Raw genomic sequence first — 23,371 nt, forward strand, 5'->3', positions numbered from 1 at the left:
TGACAAGACCTGCAGCCTTGTGTATGATGTGGAGATACCCAGTTCGATTGAAAGGCTGAAGATCAATGATGACAAAAACTAGAGGAGAACAGAAGGAATACATCCTAGCGGGAAATAAAAATAAGAAGGGAGATTTTAAGGAAGATATGGAATAACATATACTCAAGGAGGGTTCGATAGTTGAGAAGGGAACCATAGCTATTGGGGGAGATACAGTCAGTGAGCAATAAGACAAAAAGAAAAGAGAATAAAAACAGTGACTCATCAATCATCATCTGTTGGCCTATACCTTCAAAGGAAATCGATAACTACTATCCATTCAGCCCTTTTATATTACAGTCAGCGGTAAGAGTTTAGAGAGCTTGGGAAACATAGCCACAGGGAATAAACTATTAATTAGTCGAGCAACAGGAGTATTCGGACTTTCTTGCAATAGTCAAAGGAGGAACAAAATACAAATAACACATCTGTTGGAGAATACAATCCAGGTCTGCCCTAATTAGCTAATTGGCCTTCAGTATAGCTTCATGAATTTGTTGTGTTAATAACACATACATAAAGGAATAGCTTTCACAAGAGACTAATATCGTTAACACTTTGGAACAAAATTCCATTCTCTGGAGAATTTTCATAGCTGGCCATTAGCAATGCTTCAAACATTGGCCCTACGACTATGACTAGGAGATGCTTATCAACATTTAAAATTGCAGACCAATCACACCAATGATGGAAGGGCTACAACAATATCATGGAGAGGCTACAACCATTCACTGCAATACTTTTATCATGTGTGGAGACTGTGTTGGAGTTGGTGATATTTGATATCAATCTTGAATTGTAGTTACACATTTGATTTTCAAACTGATCAATGTAAAATGGCTGAAACCCCTCATAGTGTTGCTGGGAGTAATTTACTTACACCTGCATGGAGTTCCGATGACAAGTACGAGTTCAAAATATTTCTTAGATCTGTAGGACAATAGTGCACTAACAGGCAGTTTCAATTTTTTAAGAATACAATCAGATTCAGAGAAAGAGTTTTGAAAAGGAAGTCACTAGCTTAAGCCATAAACACGACTCTCATAGATCTCCTGTTGGGCTTAGAAAGTAAATTGATAAGTGTTTTAATTGTTTTCAGGGTTGTCAATTTTCCACATGCATGATGCACATGGGCAAGAACTAAACGAAACAACTTATGAAGCCTTGGAAAAAGAATTGATTAATGAAATACCAATATCATCTCTGAATTGTATTCGTCTCTCATTTAGCCAAGCCTGGGCATAAATCTACAAGTTCATTACATTCACACATATTACTGTGGAATCAGACACATAAGTGTGAACAAGAAACTGCTCCCATGAACAATGTTGTGATCATTGAACGAATAATCATGTGCCTATGATGAGGAGACCTATTACAATGGATTCCACTCTAATACATTTTGAAATACATTTATGCATCCAAATTGAAGAGTAGTTGCAGAAGGAATCAAGAGAGTATGCTCAATTCTACACACAATTTGGAACATGATGGACTAGACCTCAGTCCAATACTTTGATTAAGTATCTACAGGATGAATCAAGTGATTTGGAATAAGATCAAGAAGGATGATTCGCTCATCTTTGGAGTCATAATTCAAACATATCATTACAAGCTAAGCATGTATTTGACCTTGGGCACCATCATATAAAGGTTGATGACTAATAGAGTTAGAGGTTGGCATCATTCATACATGATTGTCTCTTGTTTGGGCTTGACTGAAAACTGTATAAACAATGGAATAAGTGAGGATTTACATAATAACAAATGTTGCATTTCCACTTGTACCATCTTTAGAAAGGACATGTTTCATTCGCAAATAATCTAAGGAGGCAATTTTTGATTTAATGTCCATGGACCTTCATGTGTGATCAGTATTTCTTATCATTGAGTGTTACCCATTTATCTTCCCATTGAAGTCCCTCTCTTATTTGTATTTCTATTTCTACTATAAAGAGCTATTTGCCTTGATCTTTTCCTTTGTGTCGAGGGATGTTCTTGCAGGAAAAGAAGGTTGGTACTTTACACATGCTACCAAATATTGTGCAGAACTTAAAGAAGTTTTGATAATAGATTCATTAGTCATGTGATAATCAGGCTAGATAAAATGAGGCTCTTGAAGCGAATATCCTTGATGATTGAGATTATGAGTATCCTTCTATATAAAGAGGGAGTCTGACATATCATTAGAGGCAACCTTGTATGAGGAGTTTAGAAGGTTGATATCAGATTCAGAGGGCATTTGACATTCCAATCAGAAGCAACCTTGAACGAAAAAGTCAACAGATTGAGAGGGAGAAGTTCGAGGTGAAATTCCTTATAATTCATTCTTTGTGAGACAAGCTTGAGGTGTAAGCTCTTCTTCCACCCTCTAGGAGCAGCTATGGTGGATCCTGACTTGGTTCATGGTGGTAATCATGAGAGTTACCATTTGCATATGTGGATTATGTCACAAAAGGTGACGCTCTTTCATTGATGTATTTGTGAGGTCGCTATTGTAAGGTGACAATCGTAACAATGGTTTGACTTGTTATCATGATTGACTACATTAAGTTGCTGTCCTAGAGTGCGGAAATAAGATAATTCATATATTTCTAGGATAAAACATATTCTTTTGGTAGGCATCATGAACATCATGCTAGTGCACATACCAAGAGAATATAAGTATGATTGATATTTCTCGTTGAATCATACATCGGATGATATCAAAAGATAACATTTAAGTTGATGGATATATGTTGATATCCTTAAATATGCCATTCCAAAAATATTATATTGAGATTATATCTCTCTATTTGCTTGATAGCATTATGTGTTCTATAACAATCCTCCCTAGCTAAGAGGGATTGTTAATGTTGTAGCTTCAGTTGGATTGAATGGACCTAGAGATAATCATTCTATGGTTATTGGTTAATCATCAATTAGAGAAACTCACCTATATATAATGTATATATAGTTTTGTTTATATATATATATAAAATTGTCTAAATGGTTATTAACTTATAAATTGCCATAGAGACATTTCTCTTAATGAGGCATGTCTACTCCACTCATATTTATATGCATTCTAATCTGCAGTTGGAACACATAAATAAATGACTGTTATTGCATTTGTAGAAAATGATACTATTAAAATTAACACCCATTACGTTATAATAGAAAATTATAAAAGCCCCATATACATAGAGAGAGAAAACAAAGATTCTAGTTCCTTTCAATAACTTCTTGGAGTCTTTGAGAGGCCATCATGCATTAAAGTGATTGCTAGTTTGCTTTGTTTGCACTTAAGAGCAATGACAATGCCGGAGGTGTTGTGAACTAGTTCTTCAGATGAATTAGGACTCAAGCATTCTAAAGTAAGGGAGGCAGAGTTTTAGTACACAAGATTCACCAATCTGTTACTAGAAGACATGACCAAATCAAAGTTAGCGAAGTGTAAACAATGTCAGACACAATCTCCTCCTAGAGCTTGGCAATGTGGATGTGGGTATTGGCTTATGTGAAGTTCCCCAATGATCTTTTTCAAATGTTGCATTCCTTTACATCATTTTTGAGCAAAAAGAGTTCCTTAGATCAGCAATAAAAAATTGATCACAATTGTATATTCAAACTTGGATTTTGAGGAAGTCCTCATTCAACACATTGGAAACAACACCATATCAAGAGCCACCTTGGAGAAATCAAGAAGGTTAATTGCCATGAACATTTGTTTATCTCAGGTCAAGCCTAGTCATCAAGAGGTTTTTAGACAAGCAACCAGCAACTAGATGGCCTGATCAAGGTAATCGGGATTAGTGAATTTGATCCTCATAATTTAGATCCGTTGGCAGACTCATAGAAGATCCGTTAGTTTAGATTTCATCCTATTCATAGGACCATATCACAACTGCAGGCTATGCCTATCAAAAAGCAGTTCTGAAAATGTCATTTCACCAAGTAAATTCTTCTCATTTTCTTGAATCAGTCACATGGAGAGGCAGTCCTTGAGGAGTTTCCAACTCTGCTAGGCTGACACTCTCTTTCAATGATTTCAAGAAGAGAGCTCTGCGGCTTAAAAGTTATTGCACACTTTTTCCAACTTTTGGATCTATTTCACAAACTAATAGGTAATAGGCAGCTCCGTTTGCCTCCCAGTTTGAGACTTTATACAAGTAGTTTGAGAGTCCATACGACATGGGGGTGACTGACATTGGAAAACAAGACTATGATGCATTCGTGTGTGCTTGAGATGATATATAGTGGAGAGGATGTCCGCGCTCGTAGAAGTTGTAGGAAATCTTGTATGCTTTGTTCAGGCTGTATTTGATGGAGTACCCAATATATGAAGTAGGTGATATGGTTTGGTTTTACTTGGTGAAACTACCATACAACATTGACTACTTGGATCTTTAGATTTTGCAGTGGTCCTACAAAGCAATGCACAAGGGGTTGTACATAAAACACTAGTCTTCCAAGGTGCCATATGGACAAATGCAAGTGCTGTACAAAAGTGTTCTATGGGTATGATATATGTTGTACTAGAAGGAAAACTCCTGAATGGCATATAGACAATGTCGTATAATGTACCAAGTGTTGGAGATGTACATTGTGCAATATTAGCTTTTGTCATATGGGGGTTTCAAAATTCATGCTGGGTAGCTTCTCCAACCTTTAATTGGTGCAAGAATGATTATTTTCTATCTGCTTCATAATGCGAAATTCACGATGAAGGGAAATCTTGCCAAGATTGCCTTCTACTGCTTTTGCCAAAAACAAAACTCCTGTTAAAAGTCTTGAGTGAAACAATGGTCTCTGTGTAGTCTTCCTTTCCATTCTCCACCCTCACAATTCCTTTCTCTTGCTTTGAATTGCTAGTAAAGTGGAGTTCTGTTTATAATCCCTTATAAACTCCATATTACAATCTCTCCTTGGTACTGTCAACACATTGAATGACATCTCTTGACAAAGTGTTGTGGCTTCAAGGAATTTACACATTGACGAGAATACGTTACAATCGCTCCATTTGCTAGTGAAACAATCCATTTAAAGAACTCATCTCATCTGTGGAACTATCTTCCAGCTTAAGCACGCCTTCGTCATTTGGTTGCATGTTTTCCCTTCTTTTGTCCATTCCTAGCACTTAAACTTCCGATTTTGTTTTAGAGGATGACAACTCTTCACACACTACCTATTCTCAGATTGAAGATGTACTTCCTCCCTTTATTCTCGATTGAGAGTGTATTTTGCTTCCAATTGTGAAATGCCCTGGCAATAATCAACCAACCTCTACCAAGAAGCATTCCTTACACCTATTCCAATGAAAACTACAAAATCCAGTGAAAAGCATTGTGTGCCAATTGTTACCCTTTGTGCCATCAATGTCCTCAATGAGTTAATTCTATTGTGGTTGGCACCCACCAAGTGGAAGGTTGGTGGCCAAAGTGTTGGCTTTCCCAAGCACTTCCATGTTTCCTTTGCCAACTTTTTGATCTATTGCCTAATTTGATAGGTAAAATGCATCTCCTCTTGCATCCTTGTGGATGTGTCTTACGAGTAAAATTGTTTTTCCCATCTGTTAACTACTATACATGGTCAATAGAATACATGTAATAATAATAAAGATGGTAGTGTGTACCAGATTGTAGAGATGGTGACAAAAAGTTACTTCCAATGAGTAACTACAAAATCCAGTGAAAAGCATTCAGTACCAATTATTTCCCTTTGTGACATCAATGCCCCCAACGACTTAATTCTATTGTGATTGGCTCCCACCAAGTGTAAGGTTAGTGGCCAAAGTGTTGGCTTCCCTAAAATTCCATGTTTCCTTTGCTAACTTTTTGATCTAAAGCCTAATTTGATAGCTAATATGCAACTCCCTTTGCGTCCTTGTAGACATTTCTTAGAGTAAAATTAAAATTGTTAATCCCTTCCATTTACTGCTATACATGGTCAATTAAATACCTGAAATAATAATAAAGATGACAGTGTGTACCAAATGCCAGAGATGGTTGACAAGAATTACAATTTATTTGACTATACCACACTACCTTTCTTGGTGGTATACAACATATTTAAAGTACCCAATGATTTTCAAGAGGAACACAATCATCAATCGATTGACATAACTACTTGAGAGAGACAACTAACTAAAACAATTGATATATTGTCTGATAACCAATTTTAAACATAGCAATAAGCATTGTTCATTAATTATCCCCCCCGCCAAAAATTATGTTAAGTCATCTTTTAGGTGACAAGTATACATTAAGTAATATTTGGGAAGTCTATTGACAAGAGTGTACACAATTGCTTGTATTCTGCAAGCTCAACGTTATAGTGTACTTCAAAAAGCAAATGTGGCTCTTGGCACAACATCCCTAGTAGGATCAAGGGCCAAGTGTAATGTCTGACATGATGAGTTGTTGCTCTTGTACGAGGGAGTGGTACTAATGTGACTGCATGATGTCTGACAGATGAATTGTTTTTGTTGTACGAGAGAGTGACATATGCCACTGAAAAAACTGTCATATAGAGGAGAGATAATGAGCTCATTGTATGGTGTATGAGGAGACAACATTTCCCCACACTGAGTAATGTTGATTCCATATAGCTGGTTTAAAGTCTTGTGTAACATAGGGTGTGAAAGCCCATACAGCTAGTTTGAGGGTCTATTCGATATGTGGGGTGAACAACATTGGAAAACAAGATTGTATGATGCATTCATGTGTGCTTGAGACAATACACGGTGGAAAGGATGTGTGTTGCCCGCACAAGATGTAGGAACTCTTGTATGCTTTGCTCAGGCTATGTTGGATTCCTTGTTTTTTGCTTTTCCTCTCCATTTTCCACCCTCCTGATTCCTTTCTCTTGCTTTGAATTTCTAGTAAATTGGGTTTCTGGTGACAATCCCTTATACGCTCCATACTACAGTTTCTCCTTGGTGCTATCAAATGTATTTTTCATAACGTTACACACATTAATCAAGTTCTTTTGACAAAGTATTGTGTATCCAAGGAAATTACACATTGACAAGAATACCTCACAGTCCTTCATTTGCTAGTGAAGTAGTCCATTCAAGGAACTCATTTCATATTTAGAACAATTTTCCATTTCAAGCATCCATTTGTTATTTGGTTGCATGTTTTTTCTTCTTTTGTCCATTCCCAGCTCTACATCTTCCAATTTTGTTTTAAAAGATGACAACTCTTCACTCAATCAGTCTTTACCAAGAAACATGCCATACACCTATTCCGATGAGAACTACAAAATAAAGTGGAAAACATTGTGTGCCAATTATTTCCTTTTGTGCCAAATATCCTCAACGAATTAATTCCATTGCTGTTGGCACCCACCAAGTGGAAGGTTGGTGGCCAAAGTGTTGGCTTTCCTAGGCAATTCCATGTTTCCTTTAGCAATACATTGACTTCCGAGCCTTTGTCGATGATGTTGTTTGTTAGCTTTCTCCTCATTATTTCCATCTACACAACAGTTGGCTTCCTTTTGGTGCTCATTAACAACATAGGGTCAGTGGCTTGGTTGTCTTTGGGTGGCGCTTTTGTTGTTGGTTCATCTTGTGGTGTTGTAGCAGGTTAAACTCAGCCTCAAACACCCTCTTGAGCACGTCCCAAGAGGTTGTGAATGAAGTATCCAATTTTGTGAACTAGTCAATGACTGTACCTCACAATGTTGCTGGAAATGCTCTCAGCCATTAGTCATTGGCAACTTGATTGCTTGTTACTTAAATAGTCTTGCACATCTTCCACTGCCTCATAGTATCTTTTGATGCATTCTCTATTAACCTTGGGAGTTCTTGCCAATCCACATTTTGACTTGTCAGGCCTAGGTGGACTGTTTTGACTTACATTCCAATGCTTTTCCTCCGCATGTCCACCTTCAATGTTCCTACCACCTTGGGCACTTAAAAGATTTGATTCGTTCTTGTACTTCCTTTTTTTGGGAGCTCTTCAGTTGTGATCCTCTAGTTCTGTGTTCTCCTAAGATGGATAGATTTTCATTGTGTTGCAATACAATTATTATTTCAAAATTTCCTTTTCATTCCTTGTTTGACATTGATTGTTCAGAAGGGCTCCAACTTGGGAATCATTCAACTAAATTTTCCTCAAATGTTTCTTGTAATCTTCTCCTTTGTTCTCTTTGTTCTACAATCTTTAATGATAGTCTGATGATTGATCACTTGGTCTTGACCACCTTTTGGCCTCTTTTTGCCTTTGTTGGGATTTAAGGGTAAGAATCATGCAATGCTGACCTGATTTCTTTACAACCACAACAGATGTTTACCACTATACTTGGTAAATTACGTACAAGAAATAATGATAAAGATGACATTGCATGCCAAATACATGAGTAAAATATATCTTATTTGCTCATAGACTCATTATAGAGAATAAGTGTAGAGATGGTCTGCCAAGGATAACAATTCCTTCGACTACATTGCAGTACCTTCTTTGGCATTACACCATATCTAAGGACCTGACGGTTGCTAAGAAGATCACAACCTATAACCAGTTGTTAATTACAATTACCCGAGAGTGACAAAGGACAATTAACTAATTGACAGATAGCTAATATTGAAAACAACATAAGCATTGTCTGCTGACTACATCGTCTAGGAATGAGAAATTAACTTTGATCCACATTTTGGCCTTCTAGTTAGGAGCTCTACATGTGGAGATGGCTGGAATGACCATGGCAGATTTTCCCTCATTGTTTGTATGATTCATTTTATTATTATTATTACAAAGCTTTAGTCTTTCAAAGATGTAAACATTTTTTCGAAAGTGGTAATTTCTTTCAATGCAGAGCCACGAACCAGTGAGGTCATATGTGATGTCCCCTCCCATTTTTTCCTAAAATCACAATAGCAACAAATTAGTGATAGGGTTACATCTTATCGAATAAATCTATCCTTAATAATACGATCCTAGTTTTGGATCATAACATTAAAGCATTGTCAAACTATAGTATATTCATAGATCATTAATAATACTTCATAAATATGCTTGGGTTTGGAAGAAGAGACATGATGGGTCTGTCAGAAGCCTTTTCTAGATCAAAGTCCATGATTGATGTGTACCACGACCCTCTATTTGGTGGCTTGTACTTGCTTTCCCCATCTTACCTCATCTTCCGGAAAGCACATACCATCTTGTGGAGTTGGGCAAAGATCCTATGTGGGTTCCTTAACTCTTCAACGTAAGGGCCCTTTGGTCCATTTTAGGATGACCTACTTATGTAGCATTTGCAAATTGCCTTTGCTTACATCTTATCGAAATAAATCTTTCCTTAATAATATGATCCTAGATTTAGATCTTGGAATCACAACATGAAAGCATTGTCAAACTATAGTATATTTATAGATCATCAATAATACTTCATAAATATATTAGGGGTTGGAAGAAGAGACACGGTGGGTCTGTCAGAAGCCATTTCTAGATCAAAGTCCATTATTGATGTCTACCACGACCCTCTACTTGGTGCCTTGTACTTGCTTTCACCATCCTACTTCATCTTCCGAAAAGCACATACCATCTTGTGGAGTTGGGCGAAGATCCTATGTGGGTTCCTTGACTCTTTGATGTAAGGGCCCTTTGGTCCATTCTAGGATGGCCTACTTATGTAGCATTTGCAAACCGCCTTTGCTTACACCTCAGGCCCTTTCTACAAGGAGTGTCATCTATTATTCATTTGCACACATACACACAACACAACACACACATACACACATAATTATACCACAATTACTCGTAAGAAAGGATGCCGAATACGGCCAGTTTGATATAATTATTACGATAATAGATAAACGTCTATTATTAGTTAATGGTAATCTATTTGTAATCTATTGTAAATATTATAATGTTTCTAATATTTAGTTAGCTGTAGTTATCTGTTAGCTTTTTTAGCTAGAATAGAATATTTCTGTTCTTTATCATCGTTTGTATATATAGACGTCTCAGTTTTTGTTAATAACAAACAAATATTTTCCAGTTACTTCGTAATATGGTGTCAAAGCCAACACAATCTTTTTTTTGAAAATAATTATAGTTTCTTGGTTGAAATTATTTGCCTTTTATTTTCGAAATTATTACATGCATATATGCTTCCGACTCTCTCTATAATCCGACTAGAGTTCCCGTTTTGAGAGATGTGAATCCATTGACTTCTGATTTGGTTCTGCAATCCATTTCTGCCATTTGTTGTGGTTTTTTTGCAGCAGGTCGTTTTTGTTCAAAACCCTAATTTTCGGGTTCAGAATTTTTTTCAGATTCTAAATTCTTGGTGGGTATTTCAAGAGCTCAATTGGGTTGTCAAATTTTTCTGGGTGCCTCGATTTTGGTGCCTCAATTTTCGAGCCAACGGATCCAGAAATCGACAACATATTCTTTTTTGGGTTTTTCGAGTTCTCTTCTGGGTCACCCTTCAATTTTTTTGGGTCTCTACTTTTTGAAGGTTGCATGTACTTGCATGTTGTTTGCATGTGCTGCTTTATCATGCAAAGTCTCATATTTTGCCTCCCTTTAAAATTTTGGTAGGTTCTCATAATTTTTTTCCTCAGAAAAGAATTTTTGATGGGTTTTCATTTTTTTATGGGTTTCTATAAATTTTCCTTTAAAAATTTCTGATTTTGTAATTTGCTAAGTTGTGTGGGATTCCTTTGTGGGTTTGCAGTTTTTTCCTCAAAATTTGTCTATTGGGTTTTACCGTTTTTCCTAAAAAATAGTGAAGCTTTGTAATGTTGGGTTTTAATTGATTTTTCACCACAAAAATCATGTTGGGTTTTGATTGATTTTTCACCTTACAAATTATGGCTTTTTGCGGTTTGTTTTGGAGCATTACGCTCATCTACAAAGTTTTGGAGCATTGTCCAAGGTACCATCAGTAGTCTTCTCAGCAGACATCCTTTGCTCCAAATTCAGAAGGCTTTCTTAAGAACATTAATGCAACTATTGCCACAAGTTTGGGCACATGAAGGTTGAATGTTGGACGTGCTTAGCTGCCCTATCTAAGTAATCTGGTTCGCAGCCCATAGTGAACAGTGTGGAGCACCTTGAGCAGACAGAATCTGCCTTTTACGCTTTTTGACAGTTTCGTGCTCTGGATAGATTAACCATTAAGGGATGGTATTGCGATAATAGACAAACGTCTATTATTAGTTAATGTTATTCTATTTGTAATCTATTGTAAATGTTAGAATGTTTCTAATATTTAGTTACTTGTAGTTACCTGTTAGCTTTTTTAGTTTTCTTTTAGTTAGAATAAAATATTTCTATTCTTTATGACCATTTCCTAAGGAAACATTGGTTTGTTCATTTGTATATATAGACCTCTTGGTCTCTGTTAATAACAAACACAATTATTCCAATTACTTCGTAATAATAATATCAGCCAGCTTATCTGAAGATAATTTCTTGGATGGAAATGCTCATCAATCTCTATGAATCAATCTTAGGCCTTTTGTGTGCTCTTCGTGCTGATTGGTTAGATAATGCTCAATGATTATATTTGCTAATGCAAGGGACTGCCGAATGTATTAATTGTTGGATGATCTGCCCATGCCTCATACTCTGATCTTCCCTTTAAAGAGTACCGATTGCTGATTGAGTAATGATTATTTATCTCTTGATGCACAGCATAATGTATACTTTCCAATGCATGGAATGAGTCCTCCTTTATACTTTATCGGTGGAAGGGTTAACACCTTTCATAAGGATTGGTTATCTATTTCAGAAATGGGACATCACATCACAATTGAAAATGCATATCATATATGGGTCCAGTTGAATCGCATCGCATATTCTGAGTGTAAGAAAGAGCCGCTTAAACAAGATTCATGCATCAGGGCCTCTAAAGGTAAAGTTAAAGTGTTTTTTAAAGGCCAGGGTCAAGCCAGGTTCATAGTCGTTGTGGATGTCCATATGAACATATGTGAGATCCTGTTTATTGCATCTCCCTCTTCATAAGTTATTTCTTTATTTCTATTATTAAATTAATAAGTATCCTGCACTTTTAGTCCTTGCTGCTGTGATCTTTATACTGTTTTTCATTAAAAGCAACTCTGATTTCAAAATTATTTTGTATAAAATTTCTTAACTGTTGTCATTTAAAGTTATTTTTATCACTTTTTGACTACTTGAATAAATTGCAACTCTGTTAATAACGAGCAAATATTTTCCAATTACTCTGTAATAATAATATCAGCCAGCTTATCTGAAGATAATATCTTGGATGGAAATGCTCATCAATCTCTATGAATTAATCTTAGGCCTTTTGTATGCTCTTCGTGGTGATTGCTTAGATAATGCTCAATGATTATATTTGCTAATGCAAGGGACTGCTGAATGTATTAATTGTTGGATGATCTGCCCATGCCTTATACTCTGATCTGCGCTTTAATGAGTACAGAATGCTGATCGAGTAATGATTATTTATCCCTTGATTCACGGCATAATGTATACTTTCCAATGCTTGGAATGAGTCCTCCTTTATACTTTATCGGTGGAAGGGTTAACACCTTTCATAAGGATTGGTTATCTATTTCAGAAATAGGACATCACATCACAAATGAAAATGCATATCATATATGGGTCCAGTTGAATCGCATTGCATATTCTGAGTGTAAGAAAGAGTCACATAAACAAGATTCATGCATCATGGCCTCTAAAGGTAAAGTTAAATGTTTTTTAAGGCTGGGGTCAAGCCAGGTTCATTATGGCTGAATAGTCGTTGTGGATGTCCATATGAACATATGTGAGATCCTGTTTATTGCATCTCCCTCTTCAGAAGTTTTTCTTTATTTCTATTTTAAATTAATAAGTATCCTGCACTTTTAGTCCATGCTGCTGTGATCTTTATACTGTGATTCATTTAAAGCAACTCTGAACACAAAATTACATTGTATAACATCCATCAACTGTTGTCATTTAATGTTTTTTATATCACTTTTTTGACTACTTGAATAAATTGGAACTAGGATCGTTGCCTTGGTACTAGTATTTATTTTCCCCGTGTTGGTTTGGTAAACATAAAATATTCTTTTTGTGCTGCCACAGGAATATATACAAACGCTGGAAGCATCCCTACAAGAGGAGATGTCCCGTCATGCTCCCTTATATGGAGCTGGTCTGGAAGCTCTCTCCATGAGTGAACTTGAGACCCTTGCACGTATTCATGAAGATGGGCTTCGGCAAGTCCTGTCCTTGCAACAACAACGCAAAGGGAACTGCAGTGAGGTCTTGGTAATGAACATTGATCCTTTAGCGAATAATGCATCACTTCATCCTCCACTAAGCATGTATGGTACACCACCTCAAATAGCTTTGGGAATGCCTTCAGTAATCCCCAATGGTGTTGGAATCCATAGCAATGGCCATCTAAATGGTGCTGTAGGCCCCTGGTTCCCTCCAACCTGAGGGCTGTATATTGATGCATTTTTCAAAATATGATTCAATTGAATGTTTGGCAGCATACGCTTGCAATTTCATCCAGCTTGGTTTTGTATTTTATCCACATGAAATTGTTCAGTGTATTCTGATGATATTTTTGGAGAACGAACAAATCATCTGTATACTGGCTTTTAATTGTAAATTGGCAGGACGGGTATATTCTATTGTTAGATTTCTCTTTCATGTTCCACTGTAAATTCAATCGGGGAAGCCCCAGGGTCAGCAATTAAGCTTCTGTAGCATCTGTGAAGACAATACATATTATGAAAATCAAGAATCCATTTTTCATCAAATGAATACAAAAGATTATAATGCCAATCTTTTACAATGAGAGTATCAATGAGTTCCAATTGGGACAAAAGCATAAGAAAAAATAAGAATGCTAATACATTTACAAATTGGTCTCTTCTAAATTGAAAACTGAATATCTACAGTAAACCCATAAGAGGTGTTGAACACAAAGATACTGCACATTCTAAGTGTAATGGTTTGCAACTGCCCAGATATCTGTGGTTGTATATTGCAGAAATTATCTACTAAAGCAAGGTAACAACTCTGGTGGTATAACCCCAAATTTTTTGAAGAGAGTAGACATCATAGTAATAGGCATGCTGACTAAAGCACTTCCATGTGAATCCACTAGAGTAGAAAGAACCCAAGATATTGATGAATAAAACTAAAAATAATGTAAGCGTAGTGGGACATTACAATAGGATTCAATTGTGTAGTTTTTGAGTCAAAGTCATTGACTCATGTTTTTTAAGTATTGGTTCACAAGAATACAACTCTCACAAGAACACTTAGCACTCATTGTATTAGGTGAAGCTCAAAGGTATTAATCATTCGATGAGTGCGAAGTGTTCCATTCATTATGTCGAGATATTGCTAAATGTTTTATTATTGCGACATTGCTATCAGAATTCAACCATGTAATTTTCAAGTCAATTTCATTGACCCATGTTTCATGAATAGTGGTTCACAATAGCTCATCTTTCATGAGAATGGATGGAACACTCAACAATCATTACATTTAGGTGATACTCAATAGGGCGAGATATTAGTTCTCTCCAAGAGCTCACCCATTCATGTGAGCATCACCTAAATGCAACAGATGTTATGTGTTCCATTCATTTTCATGAGGTAGTTTTTTCGAATTACTACTAATGAAACAATTGAATCCTTATAGTAATCACAAATTCAATGACTTGATGTGAAAAATGACGATATATCAAGTTTCCCCAAGAGCTCACCCATTAATGTGAGCATCACTTAAATGCAATGAGTGCTAAGTGTTCCAAATGAGAGATAAATTCTTTTAAATCACTACTAATGAAACAATTGAATCTCAATAGTAATAATGAATTTGATGCGGAAAATAGCTAATGTAAGTACATTTGAACTTAAATATTTGAAAAATTCAATCATTTGGTCAAACTGACTATATTTTTCCTTTTAACTTCACGTCCTTTCTTCTTTGACGTTTCAAATTTTGTATTTTAAATATTGAAATAAATAACTAGTCCGTGAATTGAAAGTGGGAGTATGGCAGATCTGATATAAAGCTGTAAAAGGAATTGAAATTAGCTAATAAACGGTAAATGGAGGAAAATTAGAAACATTAACGCAGATAAAAACTCGTTTTTGAGAAAAGGATGCTTGAGATATCAATGTAGAACATTCAGTTAAAACTTATGTTGGCCCAATTGGGAAAAATAAATGTTAATAAACAAAAAGATTTCATAGGGAACTAAACATTAAAAATATGCCACGTAAGGACTGAAAAAAATGCCACTTTCTTAAAGAAATATCTTTGAAAACGGAGGCTGCGAATAGGATTTTAAATTGATAGAAACAGCGATAGGATTTTAAATCGAGAACATATTTTGTCAACATCTTGAAGAGGGAGTATTGACTGTCCGTTTGGTTGATGGAATAGGGATAGAAAATTAGGAATAGGTTTTTTATTTTCTATTTGGTACGTCATTTGGAATAAAGAATAGGAATACATGTTTCTATTTTGCTTCTAAAAAAAGTTTACATGCATTCCAAAAAATAACTGTTATTGGAATAGTCATTCCTATTCCCAATATGCATTCGTATACTCCATTCCTATGCGTGCAACGAAACAGGCAACCGAACAGATTTGGTTCCTGATACTTATGTAATGGTTCAATTTTGCATTCCAAAAAATAACTGTTATTGGAATAGTCATTCCTATTCCCAACATGCATTCGTATACTCCATTCCTATGCGTGCAACGATTTGGTTCCTGATACTTATGTAATGGTTCAATTTAATATATTGTAATATTTCTACTAATCAATAGAATTAAAGTATTTTTTAATGCATAAAATAAATTATAGTTTTAACGTTTTTATGTATTTTTTAATAGTACTAAATACTAATTATTTGAAATACTATTGGATGTAATTAAAAAGTTACAAAAAATAAGAATTCTACATTAAAAATTATATAATTTCCACACTTCCAATGTATTAAATTTAATTTATTAAATGAATGCTGAAATTGTCCCACCTATCAAAATATATTAATTTTAAATTTGACTACAAGCTTACATAATAAAAAGTAATTTGTATACATTTGAAACCCATGATAAAGGCACTTCTTACAATAATAATAAACAATTAAATAAATTATTATTTAAATAAAACAAGCTCAGTTACAATTTGACATGCTATTTAGAAGACTCGGCTTGATATTTACATTGTAAAAGATTACTATTAAAATAATAATTTCAAAAGAAGAATATTGCTAAAAAATAATTGTGCATAGGCCTATTAATGGGCTTGCAAGGGTTGATCCTAATCGAAGAAGAGAGGAGTGTTGTTCGCAACCACCAGAGGAGGGATGGATCAAAATAAATTTTGATGGGGCTACTCGAGGAAACTAGGGTAAATTTGGATGTGGATGTATAACACGAGACCATAAGGAAAATTCCGTAGCATTTGTGACAAAGTGTCTAAGGGATGGGACAATTAATGTGGCAGAATAAGAACCAAGGAGGCTTTAGTTTTAGGAGTAAAGCTTGGTATTCGTAGAGTGCATCTAGAAGGAGATTTAGAGATTATTATCAATGAATCAAGAAAGGGAAAATGGAGTCATGACACATCGATAAACACATTTGCCAGATTAAGTGCCTGTTGATAGAATTTGAAGATTTCAGGATAACCCACGTCTATTGGGAGGCAAATAAGGTGGCAAATAAGTTGGCCAACTTGGGAGCAAATGGTTCCTTGGGGAACTAGGATGATATTTTTGAAGACCTTAGGCATCTCAATTTGGAATGAGAACTATGGGTGGAGTGGCCTTTTTGTGTGTTTATCTTTCCCCATTACGTGCATACCTCTCTCGATTACGAGTTTGAGCTCTCGGATGAAGGACACTCATGAAGGATTAATCCGTTGCACATGACACATGATATGTAATTATTAAACAACACCTCTTGAAGTTTGGGCTTCTAGACCCTTTGAGGGCGAGATTAAAGTAAGGAGGGGATTGTTTTCAGTAGGGAACTTTGCTTGGAAACTTGGGATGGAGGCCAATTTTGCGCTGGAATCCGACAACTAGACCTAGTCATATGAAGGGAGGACAACAACGAGGAGATTGAAGAATATTTTCTTGTTTGATGATAAGGAATTTATGAGTGGCGTCCATGAGATTTATGGACCGGAATATCTGGACACATATTGGAGGAGAAGGTCCAATCTGAACATTGTATCTCTCTTCGTGGCATTGGGTTTGTTAGTTGGTGAAACAACTGAGGAAGTTTGCAGGGTTGTGGCAGCTTGTATGGAGCTGCAATGGCTACTAGGGATTGATGATGTAATTGATAAAACAATGCTAGGTGTTGGCTTGGAAATGGGGCATGAATAGTGGAAGATTATTTTGTCGGGGGGGGGGGGGGGAGGGGGGGGAGGGAGATTCTTAGGTTCAACCTCTGGTTATTTGGTCTTCTGCATCTCCACAAGGGGTACATTTGTCAAAAGCTGTGAAAGGATGGAGGAAGGTGGTTTCTTTCTTGGAGGAAACAATTTGGTATAAGGACGAGGAGAGGAGGGGTTTTATGAAGTCAACCCCATGGAAGAGCGTGAGGATGCCAAGGGACCCGTTGAGATATCAATTGACAAGAGAAGGACAGGGAGCCTCAAGGAAGACCACGACGACAGGAGCATGGATGGACGTGTTGCTGGAAGCAGAGGCAGGCACAACTTCAATTGGCTGGAAGCAACTCAAGGACCAGAGTGCAAGGGCATGCCACAGATAGTGAAGGATGATCGGGCAATTCCAAGTTTTACCAAGGAGGATGCAACTAAGTGGTTTGTAATGTCCCCATTTTAGCAGTTGACCAAGTGTGTGTGCGTTAGCCTTGTTCTACATGGTCCCGAGGGCTAACGAAGGGTTTAATGGGATCTTGGAGTGTTTTGGCCTAGTCATTTCCAGTTTGGGCCAAAACGAAGTTGATTTACTCAGTTTCAGGCATACTTACTATTTTTAGTAAGTCGGCAGGACACAGTGTAGGTCAATTTTGGTGATTGGATTCGATACTCCTCGGTGAGAGCTTTTCGATGAGCTATCACTTGCATTATTCGGAGTCCGATTGCTAATACATTTTAATGCCTGAAGTTTTATTAAAGTAACGTCTAATTTAATTGTAAAATATTAAAGTGTTACTTTAATATTTATTTTTATGGTGATGTGTACCCAAGGGAGACATAAGGGGTATTTTAATATATGTTTTATATATTACACATCTTTTATCCCACATTGCCCATATGAGTTGAGCGGACCCTTGGAAATAGAATAAAAGGAAGCATTTGTGGCTTCATTAGGCAGGTTGAATATGAGAAGAAATTGGTGTGTGAGTTGCAGCTCCATTCTTGGCATTTGAGGACGTTTATCCTCTCTTGTAACATTCTAGACGTCATTCCCTTGGGGTTTGACCTTTGGAATTCTCTGTTATCGGCTTCATTATCAGGCAGTTTAGTTGCATTTTCGGCTATAGGCGGATTTGACATTTTGCTCATATCTTCTTCACTACTTGTCCGACGCTTATGCCGCTTTGAGAGAATGATATTATGAAGGTAGTGGACTGATTGAAGGACAAAGTACTGTAGCAGCAAGTTCGAAAGCATGTGCTGGAGTATTATGTCAATAATGCTGAAGTAATTAGTGAGTTGATAAATCTGCCATGTATTTGGTTTTATGAATTTTGAAAATAACATTTATTTGGCTGTAGTTCATTTCCACTTTTGCATATTATTGTAGTTTCTTTCTTGTTTATGTTGTATGATACCAATTCCATGCACAAACACAACAAACAAATAAATGTTTGATTTCTAGAGTTATAAGGGGTTTAAAACATTAAACGAAGAAATAAGAGGTTGAATGCAAACTGTTTGACATTATTCCTTTCAGCAATTTGGTTTAGTTTTTGGGACATTCAGGGGTGCCCATTGCAGTGGTATCAGAGCTATAAGTCCTGCCATCCTGTGGAGGTCTTATAGGGAATTTGGAACAACCGGATAGAGGGAAAAAGTGTTTGACGAAATGTCAAAACACTAAAATCAGAAATAAGTAAAAAACCGCAGGCTAAGCATTTATGTTTGAGCATGCGACAGGGGTCTTATAATTTTCGTGATACCAGAGCAAGACAAAATAGGATTTCAGACTTGCAAAGCAAACAGTCTAGTACATCCGTGTAGGTGGACATTGAATCCAACCATACAGACACAGAGGAGATATTCTTTGATCAGGACAATAATATGGGTGATCGAGATGACAGGAATACAAGATTAGGCGGAGGTGGAAATGCTGGTCCAGATCAGGGGGAGGTACTGTTCAGATAGTTACTGGATACATTAGAGCAGGGGCATCGTATGCAGCAGGAGCAGAATAGGCGAATGGACATGATGTTGCAGCTCATGGCTAGACAGATGGGTGTCAATATTAATCCAGGTGATGCCAACAACAGAAACAATAACAATGAGGGAAACAATAACAACAGGGGAAACAATAACCATGGAGGCCAAGGCAACAACAATGGTCCTGAGAATAACATTAATGGTAATAATGGACATGACAACAATGGGAATGAGGCTGATAACTTTAGACACATTGCACACCCAGCGCGAACTGCGAGCTCGAGACCTCTTCTACCCACTTTCCCACCTAGAGATTCGGTTCAACTAGTAAACGAACCGCAGATTACCGAGTTACAAGATCAGTTCAGGAGGGACTAGGAGGCTAGTGGACCGGAGTTTCAGGCGGATATTTCCCTCAAAGATTATATGGACTTGAGGATGAGACACATGCCTAGAGCAGGAGGGAGGAATCAAAACTTTGAGCTGAGGAAGAAAGTTGGAAAACTTTCTTTACCTTATTATGATGCTTCAGGGAAGATGACTGCACGAGCTTGGGTGCAGAAGGTAGATACATACTTGCAGCTAAATCCTATGCCTGAGGAGGAGGCTATCAAATATGCGGCTATACACTTGGGTGGCGTTGCACATGAATGGTGGCATCATGGCATGGTGACTTTGGGGCATAATCAGATTACATCCTATGAGGAATTCACCGAAACATTGATTGAGAGATTTGACACTAGGGATCTCGAGTTACATTTCAAGGAGCTAGCACAATTAAAACAGTCAGGTTCTATGGATGCTTACATTGTCGAGTTTCAGCGCTTGTCTGTACTTGTTACTGATATCTCTCCTAGGAGATTGGTGGTGTTATTTTGTGATGGTCTTGCTGATCCATTACGAGGTTGGGTGAAGGGACATGATCCACTCACCTTAGCTGAAGCAACTAAAAAGGCATGAGATTTAGCCCCTTCGGTATACAAAGGAAAAAAACCATTCAACAGATTCTTCCTACCGCAAGGACAAAGACAAAAAACCATTTTAGAAAGAGTATAGCAAACCCAAAGAAGGATCAAAAGGACTAGACAATGAAACCTTGAATGAACTTCGAAAGAAGAAGCTGTGCTTCCATTATAGAGAGCCTTGGGACTTATCTCATAAATGTTCTCTCAAGGCTAAGGCAATCAAATGGATTATTTTTCAGCAGAAGAGTTAGAGTCAGAAGGGGAGGATCAACACTCTGATTCAAATGAGGGTAACACTATAGAGGAGAGCAACATTCCTAACGATGATAGATCGTTGGCATGCTTGACAGGGGCCCAAAAGGCAATCACATTTAAGGTCAGGGGTACTATCCAGGGGCAGAAAGTGATATCTCTTATTGACACTGGGGCTACACATAACTTTATAGATGCACAGTTGGTAGCCAGGAGAGGGTTACAGACAGAGGAGCATGATGGGTTTAGAGTCATGGTGGCTAACGGTGATAAGTTATTATGCACTCGAAAGATATCTAATCTTCGCATCAGGTTTGGAGATGGCTACGAGTTGGAGGATGAGTTCTATGTTGTGGACATGGGAGATTATAATGTCATCCTCGGCATGACATGGATGGCTTCACTAGTGGAGTTCACACTCAATCTAGCAAAATTGGAGATGAGATTCCAGCATGAGGGCAGAACTGTGGTACTTAGAGGACTTTCAGATGGAGGTTGTAGAGTAGTGTCCTTGAGGAGAATGCAGAGACTTTTTCGTCATGTTGACATAGAGTAGGCGGCAGAGTGCTACATTATGCCAACTTCACTAGAGCCACAAGAAAAGAGTCATCCACCAGATATCCAGAAGATACTTGATAGACACGCTAAAGTATTTAGCGATATTCCTCATGGGGTTCCTCCTGACAGAGGGATGGAACATGTCATTGAGCTCGAGGAGGGAGCCAAACTAGTTATGATTACTCCCTATCGTCATCCTAAGAAACACAAGGATGAGATAGAGAAGGCGATTAAGGATTTGTTGGAGATGGGGCATATTAGGCCCAGTAAGAGCCCCTTTGCTTCAACAGTAGTATTGGTAAAGAAGAAGGATGGGACGATGCGCATGTGCATCGATTACAGGGCACTGAATAAGAAAACAATTAAAAACAGGTATCCCATTCCTAGGATTGATGAGTTGATTGATGAGTTGCATGGGGCATGCTTCTTCACCAAAATTGATTTGCGATTTGGATACCATCAAATCAGGATGAGAGCAAAGGACATTGAGAAAACAGCCTTCCGATGTCACTATGGCCACTTTGAGTTCAAGGTTATGCCATTTGGTCTAACCAATGCACCTGCTACATTTCAAAGTTGTATGAACCAGGTATTCAGGAAGCAGCTGAGGAGATTTGTCTTGATCTTCTTTGATGACATCTTGGTCTTCAGTAATACATTGGAGGAGCACTTACATCATCTGGAGGAGGTGTTATCTATTCTGGAGAGAGAGTCATTGTATGCCAAGGAATCTAAATGTGAGTTTGGCATGACTGAGCTCCTTTACCTTGGGCATATCATTAGTGCAGATGGTGTTCGGGTTGATCCCGAAAAGATTAGAGCTATTGTAGAGTGGCCTACTCCCACAAACCTTACACAGCTTAAGGGATTCTTTGGTTTATGTGGTTTTTATAGGAGGTTTATTAAGGGATTCTCACAGATTGCTACACCCTTGACAGATCTTACCAGGAAAGGAGCCTTCATGTGGACAGGGGCAGCACAAAGGTGTTTTGAGCATTTCAAGCAGGTAATGTCTTCATGTCCAGTTCTAGCTCTATCGAATTTCACGAAGCCTTTTGAGCTTCATTGTGATGCATCAGGTGATGGGATTGGAGTAGTATTGATGCAGGAGAAGCATCCCATTGCATTCGAAAGTAGGAAGCTCCGGGGAGTTGAGAAAAGTTATTGTGTCTATGACCGGGAGATGTTGGCCATAATGCATGCATTGGCCAAATTTTGATCATATTTGGTAGGTGGACGTTTTGTGATCAAGACTGATCACAACAGTATTAAATACTTCATGAGCCAGCATGATCTTAATGACCGGCAACAAAAATGGGTGACTAAATTGCAGGCTTATGACTTTGACATAGAGTTTGTCAAAGGTAAGAAAAATGTGGTGGCTGATGCCTTATCTCGGAGACCTCACTTATGTGCTCTGGCAAAGATTTCAGGAGATTGGAGAGATCGGATTATAGCAAAGTATGTCAGAGATGCTTGGGCTTCTGGATTGATTACAGGTACCATACATGATGATCGCTATGAGGTGATAGATGGATTGATCAGAGTTCAGGACAGGGTTTATTTGATTCCGTCATCACATTTGAGAGAGGCGATACTGAAGGCATTTCATGATGCACCCATAGTTGGACATCTGGGGGTCTTCAAGACCTACAGGCAGATCCGAGAGTGGTTTTCATGGAAAGGGCTCAAGGATGATGTTCAGAGGTATGTTAGGGAGTGTGTGGTTTGTCAATAGAATAAGGGAGAGCAAATATTTCCTACAGGTTTATTACAGCCCTTTCCCATTCCTGATAGAAAATGGGAAAGTATTTCAATGGACTTCATCACTGGTTTACCACGAGTGCAGGGAAGGGATTACATCTATGTGGTGGTGGACCGCTTGACGAAGTTTGCTCACTTCTTTGCTATTCCGTCCACTTACACAGCAACACAGGTGGTAGATCTTTTCTTTAGAGAGATATTCAGGTTACATGGGCTACCTAGATTCATTGTCAGCGACCGGGATAGTAAGTTTATGAGTGTTTTTTGGCAAGAGTTGTTTAGGTTGTGTGGTACAGATCTTACACCTAGCACTAGTTATCATTCGCAAATAGATGGGCAAACAAAGATTGTGAATAAATGGGCGGAAGGATATTTGAGGAACTGTGTAACTAGACAACAAAAGGCTTGGATCAGATGGTTGCATATGAGAGAGTATTGTTATAACACCACTTATCATATGTCCATCAAGATG

At 37.5% G+C, this 23,371-nt stretch overlaps 1 protein-coding gene across 1 annotated transcript in view; it reads left to right on the forward strand.

Annotated features, from left to right (window-relative positions):
- The window catches only part of LOC149537850 (TRAF-like family protein), a 47,880-nt gene extending 34,074 nt beyond the window's left edge, over nt 1-13,806 (forward strand). The window contains exon 11 of the mRNA XM_089799258.1: nt 13,086-13,806. Within this exon, the coding sequence (XP_089655384.1) occupies nt 13,086-13,445 (360 nt within the window). The 3' untranslated portion in view covers nt 13,446-13,806. The remainder of the gene's footprint in view (nt 1-13,085) is intronic.
- The last annotated feature ends 9,565 nt before the right edge of the window (nt 13,807-23,371 follow it).

This window comes from Cupressus sempervirens, chromosome 9 (genome assembly GCF_028749045.1).
Source record: "Cupressus sempervirens isolate cs-2001-9-10 chromosome 9, ASM2874904v1, whole genome shotgun sequence".
Taxonomy (NCBI): domain Eukaryota; kingdom Viridiplantae; phylum Streptophyta; class Pinopsida; order Cupressales; family Cupressaceae; genus Cupressus; species Cupressus sempervirens.